The 25,308-nt window shown below is 43.3% G+C and overlaps 1 protein-coding gene across 6 annotated transcripts in view; it reads left to right on the plus strand.

Annotated features, from left to right (window-relative positions):
- Positions 1-25,308, plus strand: part of MICU1 (mitochondrial calcium uptake 1) — a 229,136-nt gene that overhangs the window by 53,969 nt on the left and 149,859 nt on the right. For all 6 annotated transcript variants that reach the window (XM_029060404.2, XM_029060405.2, XM_029060406.2 and 3 more), the window contains exon 3: positions 17,998-18,181. In XM_029060404.2, coding sequence (XP_028916237.1) covers positions 17,998-18,181 — 184 coding nt within the window. The remainder of the gene's footprint in view (positions 1-17,997; positions 18,182-25,308) is intronic.

Here is a 25,308-nt window from a genome sequence, read left to right on the forward strand (position 1 = left end):
AAGCTTGATGTGGGCAGGGTGCTTGCCTACCAACTCTGTTGTACTCTCCCAAGTGCTTAGTACTGTATGCTGCCCACAGTAAATGCTCAATAAATACCATTGACTGATAGTTGTCCTTAATACTCAAAAAGGCCACCCTCAATGAAATTCACCTATGGACGCATTTGGGGTTGAAAAGGTCACTGTCATACCAGCCCAACCACACCGGGCACTTACAAAGACCGTCCGTTCTGTGCACTGCCAGGTTTGTCTGAGGCTGGTCCCATTTTCACTTTTCCCTCTTTGTCTCCCAATCATTCTGAGGTTTTCACTCAAAAAAAGCCTCTCCTTCCTATATTACAATGCACTGCATTGATCTGGCTGCAGCACCTGGCTCCCAGTTTTCAGCTGAGGGGCATCATTTTAAAACTAAGGACACACTGAAGACAGCCAAGTTTCTTCTATATGCAGGGGCAAGTCCTCCTTGCTAGGGGGATGTTCAGTTGACTAATTGAGGGACCTGCAAGCTGTCTGGCACTTTGAATGTACATAGCTAATGAAGCTTGTCACCCTAGCCAATAATGATGGTACGAATACGAATAATGATGGTGTGAATACGTTAGCATTTTCATTTGTTCTAAGGAAAAAATGCCACCTGAATTTCCAACTTGATTTTTGATAAGCAAGTCTCACTTGTGACCCCTGAACAATACCTGAATAGGGGTATTCCTGCTTGGCTTCAGCAGCCCATCTTGCTATTTTTATGGGAAGAAGTGTAAGACAGCATGAGTCTTGGGGGTAGAAAAAGCTCACTGTCCATACCTGGACAGGTAAGGGGAAAAGGAGGAAGTTAATCACAGTCCATACCTAGACAGGTAAGGGGAAAAGAAGGAAGTTAAACACGCCTCTTGGTGGGTCACTGTGTTTGTCACTGCTCAGATTTCCTAACAAATGCTTAAACGATCTCCTCACGTCTCCACAAAGACAGCATTCTCAAAGCAGCCATCCCTGGCATTGATTCCGAGCTGTCAACTTGTTACAGCACTGGCCCAGAGAAGGCAGAGGGATGGACAGAGGTTGGAGGGGCTCAGGTTAGGTTTTCCTCACGTTGCCGTAGCGAGAGCCAACCTGAAGCAGCCATCCCCTCATAGATTAGCCTGCCCACGAAAGGAATGGGGCAAGGAGGCCTGTTCCCAGGGAGCAAGTGGGAGAGCAGTTAGGTGGGTTGGATAGGGTCTAATCTAGGCTCTCCCTGCCCAGGAAAGGAATGGGACAAAGAAGTCTGTGCCAGACTCCTCCTATACCCAGAGAGGAATGGGGAGAGCAGTTAGGTAGGTTGGGTAGTGTCCAATCTAGGCTCTCCCCACCCAGGAAAGGAATGGAGAAAGAGGCATGGGTTTGAGAGTCAAAGAATGCGGGTTCTAATTCTGGCTTCGTTACTTGTCTCCTGTGTGGCCCTGGGCAAGTCACTTCATTTCTCTGTGCCTCAATTACCTCATCTGTAAAATGGAGATTAAGACTATGAACACCACGTGGGACAGGGACTGCGCCCAATTTGATTACCTTGTATCTACCCTAGCAGTTAGAACAGTGCTTGGTACATAGTAAGTGCCTAACAAATACCATCATTATTAATTATGATTATCATTAGTAGGCTCACCCAGTCCCCGGGAAGGAAGGGGAAGACGAGTTAGGTGGGTTTGGTTGGGCCCAATCTAGACTCTCCCTCTGTCTCCATAGTGACAGCAGACCTGAAGCAGCTATTCTCCAAGATAACATCTTGTTATGGCCCCTAACCTGGGGAAGGTGGAGGAAGGGTCAAGGGTGTCGGTGGAGGTCCAGACTTACTTTTCCCACCCTGAAGAGTGAGGGAGGGTAGATGGGCAGGGCCAAGGGGTCCTAGCTGGGCTCTGTGTGTGTCTCCCTAGTGACAGCAGCCTGAAGCAGCTCCAGCTCATGCCAATTTGGAACTCTTTGCTTGTCACAGTCCTCACCCTTTCAGACATGGGATCCAGGGCCTTGTCCCCAATTGTTGTCAGATCTCTCTGCAGCTGCCTCTCCTCTGCAGCTTTTCGGCAGTCCCTTCTCAGCCTGCAGGTAAATCCGCTCTGATTTATGATAGGGTCAACTGGGCCAACTACAAGACCCTCCTCCTGAACTCTCTTTGCCTCAAGTACCAATTCACCACCACCTGCCTACTCCCAATACCAGGACACAGATAGTCCCAGTGGGTTCCCTGCTACTTGGGTATCCAGGGATTGTCATGACACAGCCATGGCGATGGCAACTGGGGGGGCTGGTGTGTAGCACTCCCGCAGCCTCCTGAAATGAGAGCATCTCAGTCTGCTAGTGGGTTGTTTTCTTTAATTGGATCCATCAGACCAATGATTTCTTCCACATCGCGTTCATGAAAATATTACCCCTTGGGTCACATTACCATTCATATTCCAGAGCGTCTGGTCTCATTTTTGTGTCTCCCTCTGTGTCATAATCTTTTCAACCCATCCATTCAAGAGAGAAATCATGTATACTAAAACTGATCTGTTTTCTGCTGCTGCCTTCCAGCTGACCATGTCTATGCCACACTGTCTGAGGTTTGGCTTTAGTGTGTCTTCAAAGTGCTTCTTCAGCCCCTTTAGGCACAGCCAATTTGGTATCCTGCTGCTGTTATTCTCCTCACAAGCCCTGCTTGCTCAGTGAAGGTCTGATACAATGAACATTGCATCAGTGCTGGTGGCTCGATTGCATTCCGGAACTTCATTGTTTGTGACCCTGACTTGCCACTGAATGTTAAGAATGGAATGTAGTTGTCAGTCGTATTTTTTGAATACCAGGAACTGTACTAAGCACTTGGGAGAGTACAATATACTGTAAGCCCAGTGTGGGCAGGGATTGTCTGTCTTTATTGCTGAATTGTACTTTCTAAACACTTATTATAGGGCTCTACAAACAGTAAGCGCTCAATAAATATGATTGAATGAATATATACTGTACATATGGAATATACATATATTGTGTGTATATATATGTTTATATACACACTATATGTCATATACTGTAAATATATTTGTGTGTATATATACACACATATACATGTATATTCACACACACTATATGTACGCACACACAATATATATATTGTAAATATATATAGTCCTTGATGGAATTACTTTAGAAGTCAATTGTCACCTGTGGTAGGTCAGGTTTCCCAGTCATTTAGAATGTAGACACTATTACAGTTTCTCCTAGAGACATTTCACTTGATGTGAAGCTATTTGCCACATTGACACTACATTGTTAATCTCCCACAGCCTACTTGATTTAGTTTTCACTTTCTGGTCTAGCCTTGCATCATTGAGCAATATGCTTCTTGGGTAGCAAAGGTCAGGGTCGGTGGTCTACTCTCCCTCAAAATATTGAAGAAATGCCTTAGGATTTTAAAGCTCCCCCGTTTTCACTATCTTTAAGAAGAAAAGTCACCAAACTGATCGCAGCAACTCATTCGTTCAGTTTTATTTATTGAGCACTTACTGTGTGTAAAGCATTGTACTAAGTGGTTGAATGGGTTACCTTTATTCTGCATTTTTTTTTTTGGCAAAATCCAAGCCAGTGTCCTACTTGACCATCTACTGAATAACACTACTTGTGATTTGTTCCCAGAATCTCATTGCACCTTTAGGCTTTAACGAGGCTCAACGGGTGTGGTGTTTGATGCATTTTGGGTACAGGAGGAATTCAGGGCAAATCAAGATCTATACAGTGTTCGTGAGCCCTGTAAAAAAAACATTCAGTCCCATCAGCAGGCTTGGGTTCTGACAACTACTAAAAAATTCAGGTTAGCTTGAAAGTTTAACAGAATTCTGAGATCGTCGTGTCTTTTGCTGACCAGTCGTCTCCGACCCATAGCTACACCATGGACAGATCTCTCCCAAAACACCCCACCTCCATCTGCAATCCTTCTGGTAGTGGATCCAGAGAGTTTTCTTGGTAAAATTACAGACGTGTTTTACCCTTGCCTTCTTCCGCGCAGTAAAATTGAACTCTTTCCCTCGACTCTTTCCCATTCCTCAGCTGCCTAGCACAGGGGAGTCTTGATTTGTAGCAGAATGGCTGACACTCGCTAGCCACTGCCCAAGCTAAGAGTGGAATGGGTATGCCTCCACTTGACTCTCCCTCCCGTAGTCGAGACTGGTAAAGTACTGGAAACGCTCCAGCTGCAACCTTGTGAGGGTTATTCTAAGATTATTCCGCAATAGCATATCTGAAGGGGGAGGTTTTGAGCCTTTCTTTTTTATCAGTGGAGTAAAGTGGGGAAGTGTAGTAGATTGAGTCTTGTTCATTTTATACATTTCAGCCAAGCCCAAGGATGCATCATGAAATCTGGGAAGTGGATTCAGAATGCAATTTTGACTCTCTGGGAAGTTTTTTTAATTCAACTGGTTAAGACCATCATTTAAAGTCCTTGTAATACCCAAGAGCTACTGTGTGCTGATGTCTGTGCTTCTGTAGCACACACGAGACGTGCAAATGATTATTCATTGATTTATTCATTCGGTAGTATTTATTAAGTGCTTACTGTGTGCAGAGCACCGTACTAAATGCTTGGGAAAGTGCAATACAACAATAAAGAGTGACAGTGAATTCACAGTCTGTCTGGGGAGTGTAAATAAATAAAATGCCAGTTATATACATAAGTGCTGTGGTGCAGGGATGGGGGAATAGAAAAGGGAGCAAGTCAGGGTGACGCAGAAGGGAGTGGGAAATGAGGAAAAATGGGGCTTAATCTGGGAAGTTGTGCCTTCAGTAAGGCTTTGAAGGAGGGGAGAGTAATCGTCTGGCGGATTTGAGGAGGGAGGGCATTCAGGCCAGAGGCAGGCCATGGGCCAAGGGTCTGCCATGACAGGCGAGATTGAGGCACAAAGAGAACACCACTGTTCAGAAAGAAAGCGCTAAAGACTGGCAATTAGCCTGAAAAAGATGAAGATTTTATTCGGTCTGCACCTGGCAGATCTTCCACTTATCCAGGGTTCTCCATTGTGAATACGAATTCATAATAAAGAGGTCTATCGACAATAAGTACTCAGTACTGTTGATGATCAATCAGTTGGTCAATCCATACTATTTATTGTACTCTTATATGGACCTAATTGAACGGTTTTCAGTACTACTAAAAGATATCTTTTGTATGTAATTGGGAAATGAGGCTTCCAATTATGTATTTTCAACATATTTACAGTGTAAGCCTCCAGTTATTGATTGACTGTGGCAAAAAGAGCTTAACAAATACCATAGTTATTGTTATTAGAAAGGCCTGGGTTTGTGGGCTGAAGCGTTTCTTTGAGGAAATGGCTCAAAGCATGATTGACGGATGCTGGGCATCCTGAAAGGATAATCCCACTCACAAGCATTATATAAAGAAAGTTGATTTTGTGATGCTGCTGTGCAAGTCTACTAGTTTTCAGAAAGCAGTGGCCTTTTTTTTTTTCCGCATGGTATTTGTTAAAGGCTTAGCCAATGCCAGGCACTGTACTAAGTGCTGGGCAGTTACAAACTAATTGGGTAGGACACAGCCCATGTCCCACATGAGGCTCACAGTGTTAATCACCATTTTGTAGATGAGGTAACGGAGGCCCAGAGAAGTTAAGTGACTTGCCCAAGGTCACACTGCAGAAAAGGGGAAGAGTCAGGATTAAAACCCTAGTCCTTCTGATGCCCAGGCCCATGTTCTCTTGACTAAGGTACATCACCTTCTCCTTTATAGGATGCTTTAATTTTACATGGTAAAATAAGCCATTTTGAAGCCCTTCTTTACATCCCTTTCTAAAATGCAATTGGCTTGTCCAATCCCAACATGCTCCAGGGACTTAATCCAATCCCAAACAGTCTGTATGCTTTTCTTTCCCCTAATACGAAGACATATACACCATTTGATGCTATGTGACAATAATAGGGGGAGTGTGGTTTGGAGTATTCTGATTTACCTTGAACGGTCAACTCTTGAAACAGTGACAGTTTATCACTAGCTAAATGGGAATAGCTTTTTAGTAATCATTGTCAGCAGACTGTCAGCTGCAGACTCCATTGTCATAAAGTACTGGCAGTGTGGGCTTCTGCTGTTTAAAACTGAGCACGTAGCCTGGCATCAACTGATATTCTGGTATTTAAGTGTACATAATAGTATTTATTTAGCCCTTACTATGGGCGGAGCACTGTATTTCTGGGAAAGAATGCACAGGTGGAAATTAGGCACAGTCCCATCCCTTGGAGAACTCAAAGGCTAAAAATAAAAAGAGGGAGTGGGGATTGGTGACAGATACATAAGGAGACATGAAAAAATATACTAAGGCAAAAACAAAGCTCATTTGGGCCCCGGCTAGTGGAGCAGAATTTCAGGCTCCTCGTGACTCAGTCCACAACTGCGGGTACAGTGACTGCTGTAGGAGCAGCTGCCAATCTTCCCACGTTTTTTTTTTGGAGGCAGTGCCACACTGCAGCTGCTTTTCTCTGTCTCTGGGATGGTACGGGGCCGATCTGAAGGGTTGTTCCTCAGAGACGCGGACCAGACCTGGGGCGGAATCCCAGAGATGTAGCATCTGGTAGAGGAGGATGCTGAAGGCCTTGAGAACCCTGTTGGCAGGGCAGCATGTATTGTGCGACCTTCTGGTCGAGAGATTGGGGTCGCAATAGGCAGTGGTTTATTATTAATAATAATAATAACAGAAATAATGATGGTATTTGTTAAGCACTTACTATGTGCCAAGTACTGTTCTAAGTGCTGGGGGAGATAAAGGTTATCAGGCTGTCCCACATGGGGCTCACTGTCTTAATCCCCATTTTACAGGTGAGGTAACTGAGGCACAGAGAAGTTAAGTGACTTGCCCAATATCACACAGCTGACAAGTGGCGGAGCCAGGATTGGAACCCATGACCTTTCATTCAGTAATATTTATTGAGCACTTACTATGTGCAGAGCACTGTACTAAGCGCTTGGAATGAACAAGTCGGCAACAGATAGAGACAGTCCCTGCCCTTTGATGGGCTTACAGTCTAATCGGGGGAGACGGACAGACAAGAACAATGGCAATAAATAGAGTCAAGGGGAAGAACATCTCGTAAAAACAATGGCAACTAAATAGAATCAAGGCGATGTACATTTCATTAACAAAATGAGTAGGGTGATGAAAATATATGCAGTTGAGCAGATGAGTACAGTACTGAGGGGATGGGAAGGGAGAGGGGAGGAGCAGAGGGAAATAGGGGGAAAAGAGGGTTAAGCTGCGGAGAGGTGAAGGGGGTGGTGGTGGAGGGAGTAGAGGGAGAAGGGGAGCTCAGTCTGGGAAGGCCTCTTGGAGGAGGTGAGTTTTAAGTAGGGTTTTGAAGAGGGGAAGAGAATCAGTTTGGCGGAGGTGAGGAGAGAGGGCCTTCCAGGACTGCGGGAGGACGTGGCCCAGGGGTCGACGGCGGGATGGGCGAGACCGAGGGACGGTGAGGAGGTGGGCGGCAGAGGAGCGGAGCGTGCGGGGTGGGTGGTAGAAAGAGAGAAGGGAGGAGAGGTATGAAGGGGCAAGGTGATGGAGAGCCTCGAAGCCTAGAGTGAGGAGTTTTTGTTTGGAGCGGAGGTTGATAGGCAACCACTGCAGGTGTTTAAGAAGGGGAGTGACAGGCCCAGATCATTTCTGCAGGAAGATGAGCCGGGCAGCGGAGTGAAGAATAGACTGGAGTGGGGCGAGAGAGGAGGAAGGGAGATCAGAGAGAAGGCTGACACAGTAGTCTAGCCGGGATATAATGAGAGCCCGTAGCAGTAAGGTAGCCGTTTGGGTGGAGAGGAAAGGGCGGATCTTGGCGATATTATAAAGGTGAGACCGGCAGGTCTCGGTGACGGATAGGATGTGTGGGGTGAACGAGAGAGACTTGTCAAAGATGACACTGAGATTGCGGGCCCGAGAGACGGGAAGGACGGTCGTGCCATCCACGGTGATAGGGAAGTCTGGGAGAGGACCGGGCTTGGGAGGGAAGATGAGGAGCTCAGTCTTGCTCACATTGAGTTTAGGTGGCGGGCCGACATCCAGGTGGAGACATCCTGGAGGCAGGAGGAGATGCAAGCCTGAAGGGAGGGGGAGAGGACGGGGCGGAAATGTAGATCTGCGTGTCATCTGCGTAGAGATGGTAGTCAAAGCCGTGAGAGCGAATGAGTTCACCAAAGGAGTGAGTGTAAATAGAGAACAGAAGAGGGCCAAGAACTGACCCTTGAGTAACTCCAACAGTTAAAGGATGGGAGGGGGAGGAGGTGCCTGCGAAGGAGACCGAGAATGACCGGCCAGAGAGAGAAGAGGAGAACCAGGAGAGGACGGAGTCCGTGAAGCCGAGGTGAGATAAGGTGTGGAGGAGGAGGGGATGGTCGACAGTGTCAAAGGCAGCAGAGGGGTCAAGGAGGATTAGAATGGAGTAGGAGCCATTGGATTTGGCAAGAAGGAAGTCATGACCTCTGACTCCCAAGCCCAGGCTCTTTCCACAGAACTATGCTCTGGATAGTGGTGCACAGGAAATGCTGGAAGCAGAGTCCTGGGAACCACAATGATGCGGTAGAGGCAGCAGGTGTGTTAAGTTCCTTCAAAAGAACCAGAAGAAGCTGCTTGTTGCTGAGGATTCATTTTATATTTTTGGAAAATGTTGAATAGGTCGTTGCTGACAAGAAATTTGTAAGCACTCAATAAATGCAATTGATTGATTGATTGATGTGCAAATTTAGACCAGTTGGAACCCTAACGCTTGGCTCAGTGGAAAAAGGTCTGTCCTGGGAATCAGGAGTTCTGGGTTCTAGTCCTGGTTCTGCCTGAATAACACCAATTCATCAATGGTATTTATTGAGCACTATCTGTATGAAGAATACTGCATTAAGTGCTTAGAAAAGTACAACAGAGTTATTTTTTGTATTTGTTAAGTGTTTACCATGTGTCAGACACTGTTCCAAGCACTGGAGTACGTACAGATGAATTAGGTTGGACACAGTGTCTGTCCTACATGAGGTTCACATTCTAAGTAAGAGGGAGAACAGGTGTTGAATCTCCATTTTACGGTTGAAGAAACTGAGGTAGAGAGAAGTGGAGGGACTTGCCCAAGGTCACACAGCAAGCAATTGGCAGAGCCAGGATTAATAATAATAATAATGATGGCATTTGTTAAGCACTTACTACGTGCAAAGCACTGTTCTAAGCTCTGGAGAGGATACAGGGTGATCATATTGTGCCACGTGGGGCTCCCAGTCTTAATCTCTGTTTCACAGATGAGGTAACTGAGGCACAGAGATGTTAAGTGACTTGCCCAGACTCACACAGCTGACAAGCGGCTGATCTGGGATTTGAACCCATCACCTCTGACGTCCAAGCCCGTGCTCTTTCCACTGAGCCGCGCTGCTTCTTGCAGTTAGGGTTAGAACCTAGGTCTTCTGACTCCAAGGCCCATAATAAGTAATAATTATAATTATAGTCTTTGTTAAGCACCTACTATGTGCCACGCACTGTTCTAAGCGTTGGGGTGGATACAGCAAATTGGGCTGGACACAGTCCCTGTCCCACATAAGGCTTCCAGTCTTAATCCCTATTTTACAGGTGAGGTAACTGAGGCATAGAGAAGTTAAGCGGCTTGCCCAAGGTCACAGCAGAAAAGTGGCGGAGCCAGGATTAGAACCCAAATCCTCTGACTCCCAAGCACATGTTCTTTCCAGTAAGCCACACATTCCCTGCTCACATGTTGGTAGACGTTCCCAGCCCACAGTGAGCTTAGAGCCTAGAGGGGGAGATGGACATTAATGTATGTAAAGAATTTATAATATAAATTTATTTTAGTAACTGCCTCCTTGATAGATTGTAAGATCCTTCAGAGCAGGGATCATATATACTATTATTGTACTTTCCCAAGTGCTTAGAACAATGCTCTGCACACATTAGGCACCGAAATATTATTGATCGAGGTCTTGCTAATTCTTAAATTGGATAATCAAACTCCTAATAATGGGAAAAGACTGTGTTTTGGGAAAAGAGTAACTGATGGGCCCCCTCTCTAGACTGTAAGCTTGTTGTGGGCATGGAATGTGTTTGTTATATTGTACTCTCCCAATTGCTTAGCACAGTGCTCTGCACACATTAAATGCTTAATGAATATGATTGATTGACTGATGGGTGCCTTCGCATCCACTAAACTAAAACTATAACCAGTTCTGGGGTAAGCCTTTTGGGGGATTTTTCCACAACATTAGTAAGGCTTGAAAATAAATGGAACAGTTTTTCAGTGAATAATGCCATAAAGAAATAACCACCAATCTTAGACAAGGATGTAAGGGCAAAAAAGAGCCAAGAGAATCAGAGGAAGTCATTGAAGGACCCACTGCGGAGATTGCCTGTGTTAGAGTCTCTAGGTACATCAAGATGGATTTTTCTTTAGGAATCATAATATCGTAGCTGTAAAGCATCCTATAATTTTTTATGAATATTGAGAGGAAAACAGAGCCATAAGGGGAATATCTTGGGGATTTTTTGAAATTTTACAGCATAAAGTCTTATGTTCAAAGCCAGCAGAATTTATTTTTAAAAATATATATATAAAATGAAACCAGGGTTGGAATAAATGTGAAAAATAGGCAACACGGTCTTGAAGACGAAACACTAATGGGCTAATAAGAGGAAGGAGAAACCAACTGATGATGATGGTAATATTTGTTAAGTGCTTACTATTTGCCAAGCACTATTCTAATATCTGGGGTAGATGCAAGGTAACCAGGTTGTGCACATGGGGCTCACAGACTTAATCCCCGTTTTATAGATGAGGGAACTAAGGCACAGAGAAGTGAAGTGGCTTGCCCAGAGTCACACAGCTGATAAGTGGCGGTGCCGCGATTAGAACCCATGACATCCGACTCCCAAGCCCAGGCTCTTTGCACTAAGCCATGCTGCTTCTTTAAGAGAATCTTAGAGTGTCTTTAGGTCTATGTGTACCCCAGATACTTTCCCCCACCTCTCTTCACAACACTGTTGCCAACCCTACCATGTTCTCGGTCTTTCAAGTCTGCAACTCTAATTTCATCCTTGACTCCTCTCTCTTTTTCAACCCGCTTATTGTCTGTCTGCAAATCCTGTCCATTCTTTCTTAATAACAATTCCAGAATCCTCCCCTTTCTCTCTATCCAGACTGCCTCCCTGCTAAGCACCTCCTCTACACCGTGAGCTCCTTTTGTGTGGTATTTGTTTGAGGCTTTCTATGCCTCAAACACTGTTCTAAGCAATGGGGAAGGTAGAAGTTAATGAGATCAGACCCAATCCCTGTCCCGCCTGGGGCTCACAGACTAAGTAGGAGTTGTATGTGGGCAGGGAACGTGTCTACCAACTCTGTTACGTTGTACCATCCCAAGAACTTAGTACAATGCTCAGCACCCAGTAAGCATTCAAAAACTCTGATTGGTCATATCTTGACTACTTGCATCAGCCTCCTGACAGACTTTTCCCCAATTAATTCTTGCTCACAATCTCTCCCCTCTCCAGTCCACACTTCACTCTGAATGAATCATTCTTCTGAAACATCATTCATGATCCAGGGAACGGAGTGAAGTGTGGACTGGAGAAGGAGAGACTGGATGTCTCCCCATCTCGTCATTTATTCGTTCATTCACTCAGTTGTATTTATTGAGCGCTTACTGTGTGCAGAGCACTGTACCGAGTGCTCGGAAAGTAAAATTTAGCAACAGAGGCAGTCCCTGCCCAAAAGGGCTCACGGTGTAGAAGGGGGGAGACAGACATTAAAACAAGTAAGCAGGAATCAACAGCATCAATATAAATGAATAGAATTATGGATACTCGCACACCAAAACAAGTAAACAGACAATATAAGTAAATAGAATTATAGGTATGTACATATATATAAAAGTACTGTGGGGCTGGGGGGGAGCAAGTCAGGACAATGGGGCTGGGAGGGGGAGATGAAGAAAAAGGGGGCTTAGTCTGGGGGAAGAAGCCTCAAAAAACCTCCAGTGGTTGCCCATTCCTCTCTCTTTCCTTTACCTCCTTTTTCTCCCCTCCCCTCTTTTTTTCTCTTCTCCTCTTCCCCCTTCTCTTTTCCTGTCCCATCTCCCTTTTCCTTTTACTATGAAACTAACACAGAGTGCAGTGATGTCATCACATTGCATGGCATAGTGGAAAGAGCACAGGCTTGGGAGTCGGAGGATGTGGGTTCTAATCCTGGCCCTGCCACTTGTCTGCTGTGTGACTTTGGGCAAGCCACTTAACTTCTCTGTGCCTCAGTTCCCTCATCTGTAAAATGGGGATAAAGACTGTAAGCCCCACGTGGGACAACCTGATTACCTTGTATCTACTCCAGTGCTTAGAACAGTGCTTGGCATATAGTAAGCACTTAACAAATACCATAATTATTAATTATTATTAATTATTTTTGCACCAAAGGCTGCACAGTGTAATGATGTCACTTGGGAGGCTATAAATTTTACAGGTCTTTGTGCATCCACTGCTCAAAGGTTTCATTTTGTTTGGTTTATCTGCTAAAACAATTTCCAAGGTCTGCTGTAGAGAATAAACTCCAGGTGAATTGACTCCTATTGTAAAATGAAAATGTAGTAGGAAAGAAGTCAAAAAATTCATACCAGATTTGAGGGAAAAAAAAGAACAAAGGAAAATGATTACTGGGAAAAGCAGCAAAAATACAAATTTATTTGGGTTTTTAAAAGATTTCAACGTTTTGGGCATTTATGTGTAAGATGAGACACAATAATTGAGTCAGGAAGAGACTCTAGACTGTAGACTCTAAGATCTAGAGATGCTTGACTATAAGCTTGTTGTGGGCAGGGAATGTGTCTGTTTATTGCTACATTATACTATCCCACATGCTTAGTACAGTACTTTGCACATTGTAAGTGCTCAATAATTATGATTGAATGAATGAAAGGTAGAGTATCTGGATAAACAGTACTTGGCACATAGGGAAGAGCTTAACAAATACCATAATTATTATTGTAAACAAATTAGATAGTACCCACCCTGTTCTGGGCCTTATGTCACACGAGGAGTCCCAGGGAATTGCAAAAAAGTGGGTTCTTCAAGACCATGTCCTCTGTTTTTGGCTTCTGAGGAGCTCACACCTGATCGCTGTTGGCAGCAGCATCTTCAAGCAGACTTTTGGCATCCGAGAGAGTGTTCAGTAATGGTCAAAATCAGTCAACTATTTATTGAGCGCTTACTGTGTCTACTAAGCACTTGGGAGAGGATAATGTAACAGAGTTGGTAGACACATTCCCCGCCAACAGGGAGCTTGCAGTCCAGAGCAAGAGACAGATGAAAATTAATGACAAATATGTATGTAAATGCTAAGTTGTTGTTCGGATATAGCCATTATGCTGTGATGTACTTTTTTCAAGGAGATGGCTCTAAATACACAATACATCTTGGGGTTTTTACTTGTTAGGATGCTTATAAGCCCTATCATCAAAGTAGAAAAGGAACCTACTGTAATAAATTATTCATGAAAGGTAGCACATCTGTTTTCAAAGTTCATCTAACAGGAAAATAACCCGAAAAGCAAGTCAAGATGCCCCAGTTTAGCTTTTTAAAATTCTGGAGTAAAATGACCTGTATATTTCTGTCTGGTTTGTGAAGCAGTTTTTTGCTGTGGAACTAAAATTCAGTTGCTTATAAATGTTATCATGGCATGTCATTTATCCGTTAATGGAGAAATCTACTGCAAAGAGTACACGCTGTTACAGTTTTATAATGACATCTTAACCATAGGACAGAATTTTCCTTTACCCTCTTCATCTCCCTTATAGAAAATTTTATACTCATAACCAGCCACAAAGAGTATGGAATCACTTTCTTGGATTAGGCCCTTAGTCCTTCTGAGTATGTTGCCCTCATGGGTAATAGTAAACGCACTGTAGGCATCCTCAGATTTACATCACAATTGGTTCCTGAAAAATTGTGTCACAAGTCAGGACCAATTTTCTCATGGGAACAGTGTTGCAAATGGGCAGATGGTTTCTGAAACAACTCCAGTTGTGTTCTCAATCACTTATGGATGCGGAATCTAGCCACATGAATGCATCTATATTGAATCAGAGTGGTTCCACATTTGACCAGGTAACTGGTCATGAAATGAAAATGAATGTCAGCCCTTCCCGGTGACTCCACTTGACTGTCGAGTACCACCCCCTCTTCCTTTCTCACACTGCTCCTACCACCCTCTTGAAACTTTCCCCAGACTACCCCCAGCCCCATCGTGGCTTTCAAAATTGTTTCCTCGTTTCTCTGTGGCTCTTGCAACACCAGGCAATATCTGTAAAAATAGTGCATTCAACCTTGGTTCACGAGCTGATGGCCTGTAATAACACTGTTCCAATTAGAAAATTGGTTCTGACTTACATTTTGACTTAATGTGTATTTTTCAGGGAGTGACTTGCTCAAGTGCTCTCAACTGATTCAGTGAAAATCGTTGTAAGCGAAAAAAGTTAGATGAAGTATTGTTTCCAATAGGAAATAATATGAGGTGCATGGATGACGTGTCCCCAAGTTTCAAAAAATTGACCAAATAATACGAATATTTTTTAAGTGATAGAAATGTTAAAAGTGATAGAAATTGTTACCTTATCAAATAGGAATGTGACTACATACCAATAATGAAAGATTTCAAATTAGTGCTGGGGTGTACAAATGAAAATACAGAATTTAATTTTCAAATATTATTTTTCACCTCCTATTGAGTAGAAATTCATCATGTGCTAATAGCTCTGCTATTATCGTTGCTAAATAGAGGAAGCAGCGTGGCGCAGTGGAAAGAGCACGGGCTTTGGAGTCAGGGCTCATGAGTTCGAATCCCAGCTCTGCCACTTGTCGGCTGTGTGACTGTGGGCAAGTCACTTAACTTCTCTGTGCCTCAGTTCCCTCATCTGTAAAATGGGGATTAAGACTGTGAGCCCCACGTGGGACAACCTGATTCCCCTGTGTCTACCCCAGCACTTAGAACAGTGCTCTGCACATAGTAAGCGCTTAACAAATACCAACATTATTATTATTATTATTATTATTATTATTGAATAGATGCCATTATCTATGTCAAATTGAAGTAGGCTTTAGTCACTGAAACTCTTTGGATTGGAACCATTTTTTAGCCACTTTCTCACTAAACTTGATGTGGTTTTGAAAAATGAACTACACATTTAAATAATGACAGTATTTGTTCCTTCTCAGTGCGTCAATTTCTTTATCTGTAAAATGGGGATTAAATTCCTTTTCTCCCTCCTCAGGTGGCAAGCCCAGCATGAAACAAATTTTGAATATATTCATTATTTTTAGGATGTTTTAAAATGTCAAGATTTTTCATTTTTCTCTAATGCATCCTGTTGGGACATGAGACTCCCTACTCCCTAAATGCCTTTGACATGTGTGACGTCGAGATATTTGATAGTCTGTCAGTCAGTCAGTAATGTTAATTGAGCTGTTATATTGTACTCCCCCAAGCACTTAGTATAGTGCTCTGCACACAGTAAGCACTCAATAAATGCAATTGAAAAACAGACACATTCCCTGCCCACAGTAGGCTTACAATCTAGAGGGAGCTTACAGTCTAAAGGATCCCAATCCCATACTTAAGATCCCAATACCATACTTAATATATGATAGCATGCTAAAGCCTGTATACATGTGGACATTCAATACAGATTGCTTTTAAACACCTCATTTATTCAATACATCCTTTAAAACTAAAATAAAATTTTGACATTTTCCCTCGTTAGGAGAGCTTGAGATATTGAATCATAAAACTGGGTTGTGATAAAAAGACTATTCCCCTGCCTGCAAACTAAGTTCTAAACTTAATGGTAAACAGCTTTGTTTTCTACTTCCATCATCCTTCATCTTTGAGATTAATGAGGCTGATGGGAGGAAAATAAGGAAGAAATACGATCCAATCCATTACCTGAATGGAAAGAAAACCTGAACCGAGGTCAAGTGGTTGCTTTTGAATAGAGAATGAGGGAAGCTGAGGTTAATGTCTTGTTTTCTCTCTCTGCTTTTTTATGTAATCTTGTTTGTTTTTCAGGAGCTTTTTCTAAGACAGGGAAGGTTTAGCGAAATCATCAAATCATTTGTTTTTCTGTTCTCGTTTTGGGAAATTCATTGCTGGCATCTAAGGCTGGAATAGGGTGGTCAAACTAAGCTGTTCTTGCTGCCCATCTCCCTGAGGAGATGGAAACATCAGGGACCCATTTTAATTAAGACCTTTCTTAGGTTCTTCAAGACAGCCCCCAGTGTGGTGCTTTCCTGATCGTCGAAACCCAGATGAGGACTGCTGTTGGGAGGGATTGATTGCTAGTGAGCCCTCACACCCTTCTGACTCCAACAAAACCTTTGAATGGGCTCAGTCCTGACTTGCCCCACTCCCTTCTGAATCTCCCCCTGCCCCCAATTGAATTTGAGCTCAACTTGCATCTGATCAAGACTTAGAGGAGGGCTCTGGCCTCACTTGTTCAGAGTATTGCCACAGTTATGCATTTAATAATAACAATAATAATAATAATGGTATTTGTTAAGCACTTAATTATGTGCCAGCCAGTATACTAAACACTGGGGTGGATACAAGCAGATTGGGTTGGACACAGTCCCTGTCCCACGTGGGGCTCACAGTCTCAATCCCCATTTTACACATAAGGTCACTGAGACCCAGAGATGTGAAGTGAATTGCCCAAGGTCACACCTTGCTGCTTCACTCCTCAAGAACCTCCAGTCCAGTCAAGATGCCCGTCCACATCCACAAAAAACAAACTCCTTACAGTAGACTTTAAAGAACTCAATCACCTTGTCCTTTCCTACTTTACTTCACTGCTCTCCTTCTCCAACCCAGTCCACGTGCTTCACTTCTCTAATGCCAACTATCTCACTGTACCTCGACAGAGGACTGTCTTGCCACTGACTTCTCACCCATGTCTTGCCTCTGACCTGGAATGGCTTTCCTCTTTATATCTTACAGACAGTTGCTCTCCCCATTGAAGGCACTTCTCCAAGAAGCCTTCCCTAAGTCCTCATTTCCTCTTCTCCCACTCCCTTTGGATTTGCTCCTTTTATTCACCCCCCCCCCCCCAGCCCCACAGCACTTAGACACATATCCATAATTTATTTATATTAATGTCTCTCTCCCCCTCTAGAATGTAAGCTCATCGTGGGGAAGGAATGTATCTACCAAATCTGTTGTATTGTTATACTGTACTCTTCCAAAGTGCTTAGTACAGTGCTCTGAACACAATAAGCACTCTGATAAATATGACCGATTGATTTACCGATTGATTTTTGTGTCTGTGGGTTCATGCTGTGGTTTCCCTGGCTTGCAGTCGCCTCAGCAGAGGAGTGCTGAGGCTGTGCAGGGTTTCAAACCAGGCCAGAACACAAACAAAATTTCCTCTTAGTTGGTCCAGCTTGTTCCACGGGTGAGTGAGTTTCGAGTTGCCCTGAGCTCCTGGTATGGAAATGACCAAGAAAACACAAGAAATCCACCATGTTGGAGGCTAGAGAGAGTTTCCAGTACTCTACCAGTCTCAACTATGGGAAGGAGAGTCAAACAGAGCTATATCAATTCCATTCCTAGCTTGGGCAGTGGCTAGCAAGTGGAAAGCAATCTGCCACAACTCAAAACTCAGCTATGCTGGGCAACCGCCGCATGAGAGAGTCGAGAGCGGAGACTCAAGTTTACTGCGCGGTAGGAGACAGTGGTAAACCACTTCCGTATTTTTATCAAGAACACTATGGATATACTACTAGAACGATTCCAGATGGAGGTGAGGCGTTCTGAGAGAGATTTGTCCATGGAGTCGCTATGGGTCGGAGACGACTCGACAGCATAAGAAAAGACAAGAGTTTACTGGCATAAGATGCATTTGAATTGCTGCTGCTTTTTCCAGGGTAATCGCTTGGTTAATGCGATAGATCTTACTGATTGCTTAATTAATGCTGGCTTCCCTTCTTGCACATTCAGGGCTTATGCAGAATCTGCACCATCAGTCAACCAGAACCTAAAGGCTGAACCAGATGACAAAGACAAGAATAAGGATGAAGAGGATACAGATGACAGTGAAGGGACGGCTGGTGACTCTAGCTGTGTAGAAGCTCAGCCAGAAGGGAAAAAGAAGAAACAGCGATGTGGATTCAGGGACCGCAAGGTATAAAGACCTCTGTCAAAGGGCTGGTTTTCAGTGCCGGTGTCATGGTGGCATTGTAGGTGTAGTGCAAAGCAGGATTGCCCATTTAATATCCTTTCGGGTACTCGATTTTTTTCCTGAGGTCACATATTGCCCTCTTCCAAATACAGTTATCCTTTCTTCTTACTCTGAACCCAGGGTGCTGAAGGCCTGCAACTTTGGATTAAAGCAGTAAGAGAAGCGGCATGGCCTAGTGGATAGAGTACAGGCCTGGGAGTCAAAAGGACCTGGGTTCTATTCCCAGCTCCGCCACTTGTCTGCTGTGTGACCTTGGGCAAGGCACTTAATTTTCACCTGTAAAATGGGGGTTAAGACTGTGAGTCCCATGTTGGACAGGGACTGTGTTGAACATGATTAATTTGCACCTAACTCAGAGTTTAGTACAGTGCCTGGCACATAGTAAGCGCTTAACAAAATATCATTAAAAAAAATCATAAAAGAAAGACTATTTTTTCCTTCCTTGCGACCTTTCCCCATGCTACTAAAGTTCGCCTGTTTTGTTTCCTGGATTTATATAATTTAAAGTGATAAGGTGTTAATACCTTCTTGTTTCTGTATAGAGAATATCTACAATACCCAGTTGTAACTGGGAATGAAAGAGCAATACACAAGTGTTGTTCTTACCTCATATCCATGTCATCTGATAACTATGAGGAAAGCTTGAGCAACAAACACTCCATTAGGTTAGACCATCACTAACTCCTGCTGCTCTTACAGCGTCTACATCTTTAATGGGAAAACTGTTCCAGACTTCACCATTAACTGGTGGTTCTTTGATTTGGCCATTTTCGGTATGTGGAATGGCAGAGGGAATAGCGTAATGATGTATTGTTCTTGCAGTTCATTTCCCACAATCAGTTTCCTATTTTTAAACCTGCATTTGGGAGGCTATATCTCTTCACAGGCTAGAGAGCTACCTAATTTACTAAGGTCAGTCATTTAATATAAACAACTACTGAGCTTGAAGACATTTAATCCTCTTCCTGGATGATATCATCGGTCAATCATTTATTGAGTGCTTAATTGGGAGAATATGTTATAACAAAGTTTATGCACATGTTCCCTGTCCACAACAAGCTCACAGTCTAGATATATGTAAATAAATTATGGATATAAATTCAAGTGCAGTGTGGGACTGAGGGAGGGGGTGAATAAAGGGTGCAAATCCAACATAGTGAACTTAATTGAACTTAATATTATTGAAAAATGCTCATTATTTATCTGGTGTATTAACAGATCTCAAACTTCTTCTCTTGAAGTCTTTAAGCCTATTTAAATCAGAAATTCACCATCATGAGGGTACAAATACAATTACTGCTGTACCTGTACTTTGTTCTTGTCATTGGTTCTATGAAAATTGGGTGTTAAATGAAAGAGGGCTAAATGAAGTATAGTTTCACATAGGATATAATGTAAAGTACATTAATATGTTCCCAACATCCAAAAAAGTTGATAAAATCCCATAAATATAGTGTCATGATCAAGTAGCAATATAAATACATAGCAATAATAAAGGATTTTTAATTAGATTTTTTAATGTATATATGTAGCCATAACACTTAATTTTCTTTCACATCCCAGTCAGCAAAGAGTATCTGGTATTAAAAATCTGCCACTTCCTATGCTAATAATAATAATAATGATAATAGTATTTGTTAAACATTTACTGTGTATCAAGCGCTGTTCTAAGTGCTGGGGCATATACAAGCTAATCAGGTTGGACACAGTCCCTGTCCCTCACTGGGCTTACAGTCTTAATCCCCATTTTTACAGATGAGGTAACTGAGGCCCAGAGAAGTTAAGTGACTTGCCCAAGGTCACACAGCAGATATGTGGTGGAGCCAAAATTAGAACCCGGGTCCTTTCAACTCCCAGACCCATGATCTATCCACTAGGCCATGCTGCTTGGGACAGTAACCCAAAGAAGTGTGCTGAGGGAACTCCCAGGAGGGTCACTTGGGTGTGTTCATGGAACATGGTATTCTAACAATAACATCCTTAGACATCTATGCTAAATTGGAATTGGCTTTAATAGCAGCTTTATCTCCAGATGAAGCCCTGCTGTTGGTCCCATGGGAAAGGCACTGCTCTGGAAATCAGGAGACCTGGGTTCTAGTCCCAAATCTGCCTGTAGTTGGGCAATGTGGGCAAAAATCACACCTGCACGTCACAGTGTGCTGCATCCTTGCCCACCTTCCTGCTCGTTGCTCTCTTTGCCCCAGTGGGAATATCACTGGCGGGGATGAGAGTGTGAGTCAGGTGGATCAAGAGGTGTTGATGAGAAAGGCAGAATGGCCTAGGGGAAAGAGAACTGGCCTGGGATTCTAAGGACCTGAGCTCTAATCCTGCTTCTGCCATGTGTCACTTCATTTCTCTGTGTCTGTTACTCATTTTAAAATGAGGATTAAGACTGTGAGACCCATCTGGGACTTGCACTCTGTCCAATCTGATTATCTTGTATCTATCCCAGCACTTACTATGTGCCAAGCATTGTACTAAGTGCTTAACAAATATCTTTTTTTTTTAAAGCCACCAGCACTATAATCAATTCCTCTCCCCAGGTTCTCTGTCCTAAAGGCTCAGAATTGATGACTCCATTATCATCTTCTCCAGGTGACTGTAATGGGATGGCTGGAGTTAATAATGTTGGTATTTGTTAAGCGTTTACTATGTGCAGAGCACTGTTCTAAGCGCTGGGGTAGACACAGGGGAATCAGGTTGTCCCACGTGGGGCTCACATTTTTAATCCCCATTTTACAGATGAGGTAACTGAGGCACAGAGAAGTTAAGTGATTTGCCCACAGTCACACAGCTGACAAGTGGCAGAGCTGGGATTCAAACTCATGAACCCTGACTCCAAAACCCCTGCTCTTTCCACTGAGCCACGCTGCTTCTCTGGAGTTGCCTTGAGTACATTACTAGATTGTGAGGTCGTTGTGGGCAAGAATGTTTCTATTGTTATATTACTCTCCCAACCGCTTAGTACAGTGCTTTGCCCACAGTAAGCGCTCAGTAAATACGATGGAATGAATGAATGAATTACTAGTAAAGGACATAAACCCTCATGAGAGAAAGACGGAGCCATGTTGTTCCCCTGATAATCACCTCACTTTCTTGGGAAAGTATTGCAGTTTCCACCCATGTAGACAGGATTGAGATTACCCTGAACCAACCAGATGTGTTTATCTCTGCATTACCTCAGGCTCCAGATGGCAAGCATTTGGTTGAGAATATAAGCATAGTACAAATCCGTGTCAACACTTTTGGAAATCATATGGACTCCTTGGAGCTACAAGTGCTCATCCTATCCTGGATATGAAGAAATATTCAATAAGCTTTTATTGAGACAAGTATTCTTGAAGTGGAGAAAGAGATCTAGTCTTGAGCTCCTTACTTTTTGAGAATAAGACATGCCAATTTCAAGTTGGAGAGCTCTCAGATCACATACTTATGGTATTTGTGAAGCACTTCTCTCTGCCAAGCACTGTTTTAAGCGCTGGGATACATTTAGGATTATCAAGTTAGTCACAGACTCTGTCCGACATGGGGCTCACAGTCTAGGTAGGGAGTAGGATTCAATTCCCATTTTACAGATGAGGAAACTGAAGCACAGAGAAGTGAAGCGATTTGCCCCAAATCACAAAGCAGGCAAGTTACTGAGCCGGGATTAGACCCCAGGTCCTCTGACTCATAGGCCTGTGCTCTTTCCATTAGGCCACGCTGCTTCTCTACATACTCAATGAGTCTAATATTTAGATCTAAGAAAGTAGCCAGAGCTTTAAATTAGACATTTTAAGGGTTTAATGTCCTTGCATTTAATGCAGGAGATATGATTTTATGAGAACCTCTCTTCTGAAGGCCCCATATATCAGCAAAGAATTCTCAAGGAGATACTTGATGTAGCTGTGCAGGGCACAGCTGTTGGGCAGAATGAAGGCTGTTTTGTCCTTTGAAGGTGACATTTTGTTTTTCCTTATGACACAGCTTTCCAGACTAATCTAGTCTTGACTTAGCGAGATCTGAAATAAGGAGGCCAAAGATCTGAAGCTAAACTAGCAGGCTCCTTTCATTCCATGGTGTTAACTTGTGCAATGAAAACGTAGGCCAGTCACACTTGCAGAGATGACAGATTATAAAATAAGAAAAGACGTGTTAGAAAAGCCAAACAAAATTCTGAAAAAACAAACAAAAAAACCAATTAAAGTTCTCATTTCCTGGCCAAATTTATTTTATTGGTGCAGAGAAAGCATCTGAGCAACCATGGTTTGTTCATAGGGCTCTGCTCACTTAACCCAAGAGGCTTAGCGCTTCACTGAATAGGGAGCTGACTGCAGAAGAACTTTATATTAACCTTTGAATCTCCCCTCAATGCTTGTTAAGACATAGAGGAGTTTATAATCTAATAGGGGAAGTCACATACACTTTGGCAAATATTCAGTATTGAAAATAATGTAAAAATAGCAAATCAAGTGAACAAATTGGTTTTGTATAAATAATTTTATCCCAAGTTAATATTAAGTCAGAGGTGCAGATTTTAAAGGAGAAAAGGAAATAGTGATTAGTTTAACATAATGACAGGAAACTACTGTTCACAAACAAAAAGTTTGAATGGTATGGTAAATTCATCAATTTTGTCTTGTCTTATGCTGTCGAGTTGTCTCTGACGCATAGCCACACCATGGATGTCTCCCTCCCAGCACGCCCCACCTTCATCAGCAATTATTCTGGTATTGGATCCATAGAGTTTTCTTGGTAAAAATATGGAAATGGTTTGCCATTGCCTCCTTCTGCGCAGTAAACTTGAGCCTCTGCTCTTGACTCTTTCCCATACTGATGCTGCCCAGCTCAGGGGAGGCTTGACTTGTAGCATTCATTCATTCATTCTATAGTATTTACTGAGTGCTTACTATGTGCAGAGCACTGTACTAAGTGCTTGGAATGTACAAATCGGTAACAGATAGAGACAGTCCCTGCCCTTTGATGGGCTTACAGTCTAATTGGGGGAGACAGACAAGAACATTGGCAATAAATAGAATCAAGGGGATGAACATCTCATTAAAACAATAGCAAATATTCATTCATTCATTCAATAGTATTTATTGAGCGCTTACTATATGCAGAGCACTGTACTAAGCGCTTGGAATGAACAAGTCGGCAACAGATAGAGACAGTCCCTACCGTCTGATGGGCTTACAGTCTACTCGGGGGAGACAGACAGACATGAACAATGGCAATAAATAGAGTCAAGGGGAAGAATATCTCGTAAAAACAATGGCAACTAAATAGAATCAAGGCGATGTACATTTCATTAACAAAATAAATAGGGTGATGAAATATATACAGTTGAGCAGACGAGTACAGTGCTGAGGGGATGGGAAGGTCGAGGGGGAGGAGCAGAGGGAGATGGGGGGAAAAGAGGGTTAAGCTGTGGAGAGGTGAAGGGGGGACGGTAGAGGGAGTAGAGGGAGAAGGGGAGCTCAGTCTGGGAAGGCCTCTTGGAGGAGGTGAGTTTTAAGTAGGGTTTTGAAGAGGGGAAGAGAATTAGTTCGGCAGAGGTGAGGAGGGAGGGTGTTCCAGGACCGCGGGAGGACGAGGCCCAGGGGTAGACGACGGGATAGGCGAGACCGAGGGACGGTGAGGAGGTGGGCGGCAGAGGAGCGGAGCGTGCGGGGCGGGCAGTAGAAAGAGAGAAGGGAGGAGAGGTAGGAAGGGGCTAGGTGATGTAGAGCCTTGAAGCCTAAAGTGAGGAATAAATAGAATCAAGGTGATGTACATCTCATTAGCAAAATAAATAGGGTAAAGAAAATATATACAGTTGAGCGGACAAGTACAATGCTGAGGGGATGGGAAGGGAGAGGAGGAGGAGCAGAGGGAAAGGGGGAAAAAGAGGGCTTAGCTGAGTAGAGGTGAAGGGGAGGTAGAGGGGGAGCAGAGGGAGCAGAGGGAAAAAGGGAGCTCAGTCTGGGAAGGACTCTTGGAGGAGGTGAGCTTAAAGTAGGGTTTTGAAGAGGGGAAGAGAATTAGTTTGGCAGAGTTGAGGAGGAGTGTTAGCAGAATAGCTAACACTCGCTAGTCACTGGCCAAGCTAGGAAAGGAATGGGTATGCTTCAGCTTGACTCTCCCTCCCATAGTTGAGACTGGTTGAGTACTGGAAACTCTCCAGGTGCAACCCTGAGAGGGTGCCATCAATTTTACTGGAGTTGTATTTGTGAATCACATTGAGTGTTTTACTAAAATCAGTGTGGGAGCAGTAATTGGATTCTGCCGGTTGCATTATACCTCATATCAACATGCTCTGTGAACCATATAAAGAAAATAAATCATTTCCAGGAGAGAAAACCTGAAGGGATAAGGGATTTGACTGATAAATGTCAGTCAGTTTCTTGGCACCAATGCAGGACCAGGCAAGAATTATAGATTATTGCAGAGTACTGCAGATGATTTTTGAATTATTTTGTCTGATGGCTGTGAGGTTTGCACAATCATAATAGCACTAATAATAGTTATGGTATTTTTAAGCACCATGTGCAAATGACTGTGCTAAATGCAGGGGTAGATACAAGATAATCAGGTTGGACACAGTCTAAGCAGAAGGGAGAACCGGTACATTATTATCTCCAGGTAAATGAAGAAACAGACTTAGATAAATTAGGGGATTTACCCTTCTCTGTGGTCTCTGCACTTGGATCTGTAACCTTTGGCCATTTGATATCTGTTCCACCCTCAACCCCAGAATACTTATGCACATCTCTTTCAATTATATATTCTAAATTATCTATATTAATGTCTGTCTCCCTCTCTAGATTGTCAACTCATTGAGGGCAGGGAAGATGTCTGCCAACTCTGTTGTATTGTACTCTTCCAAATACTTAGTACTCTGCACTCAATAAATACCACTGATGAGGATGATGATTTCCTCAGGGTCACAGAGCAGGCAAGTGGCAGAGCCGGGATTAAAACCTAAATCCTCTGATTTCCAGGTCCATGTAGTTTCCATTAGGCCAAAATGTTTCCTTTGCACCCATCCATTCAGTGCTTACCTGAAATGCACATAGGTTTTCCTGTAAAGGGCCAGAGATTGCATTCTT

This window comes from Ornithorhynchus anatinus, chromosome 3, assembly GCF_004115215.2.
Source record: "Ornithorhynchus anatinus isolate Pmale09 chromosome 3, mOrnAna1.pri.v4, whole genome shotgun sequence".
Taxonomy (NCBI): domain Eukaryota; kingdom Metazoa; phylum Chordata; class Mammalia; order Monotremata; family Ornithorhynchidae; genus Ornithorhynchus; species Ornithorhynchus anatinus.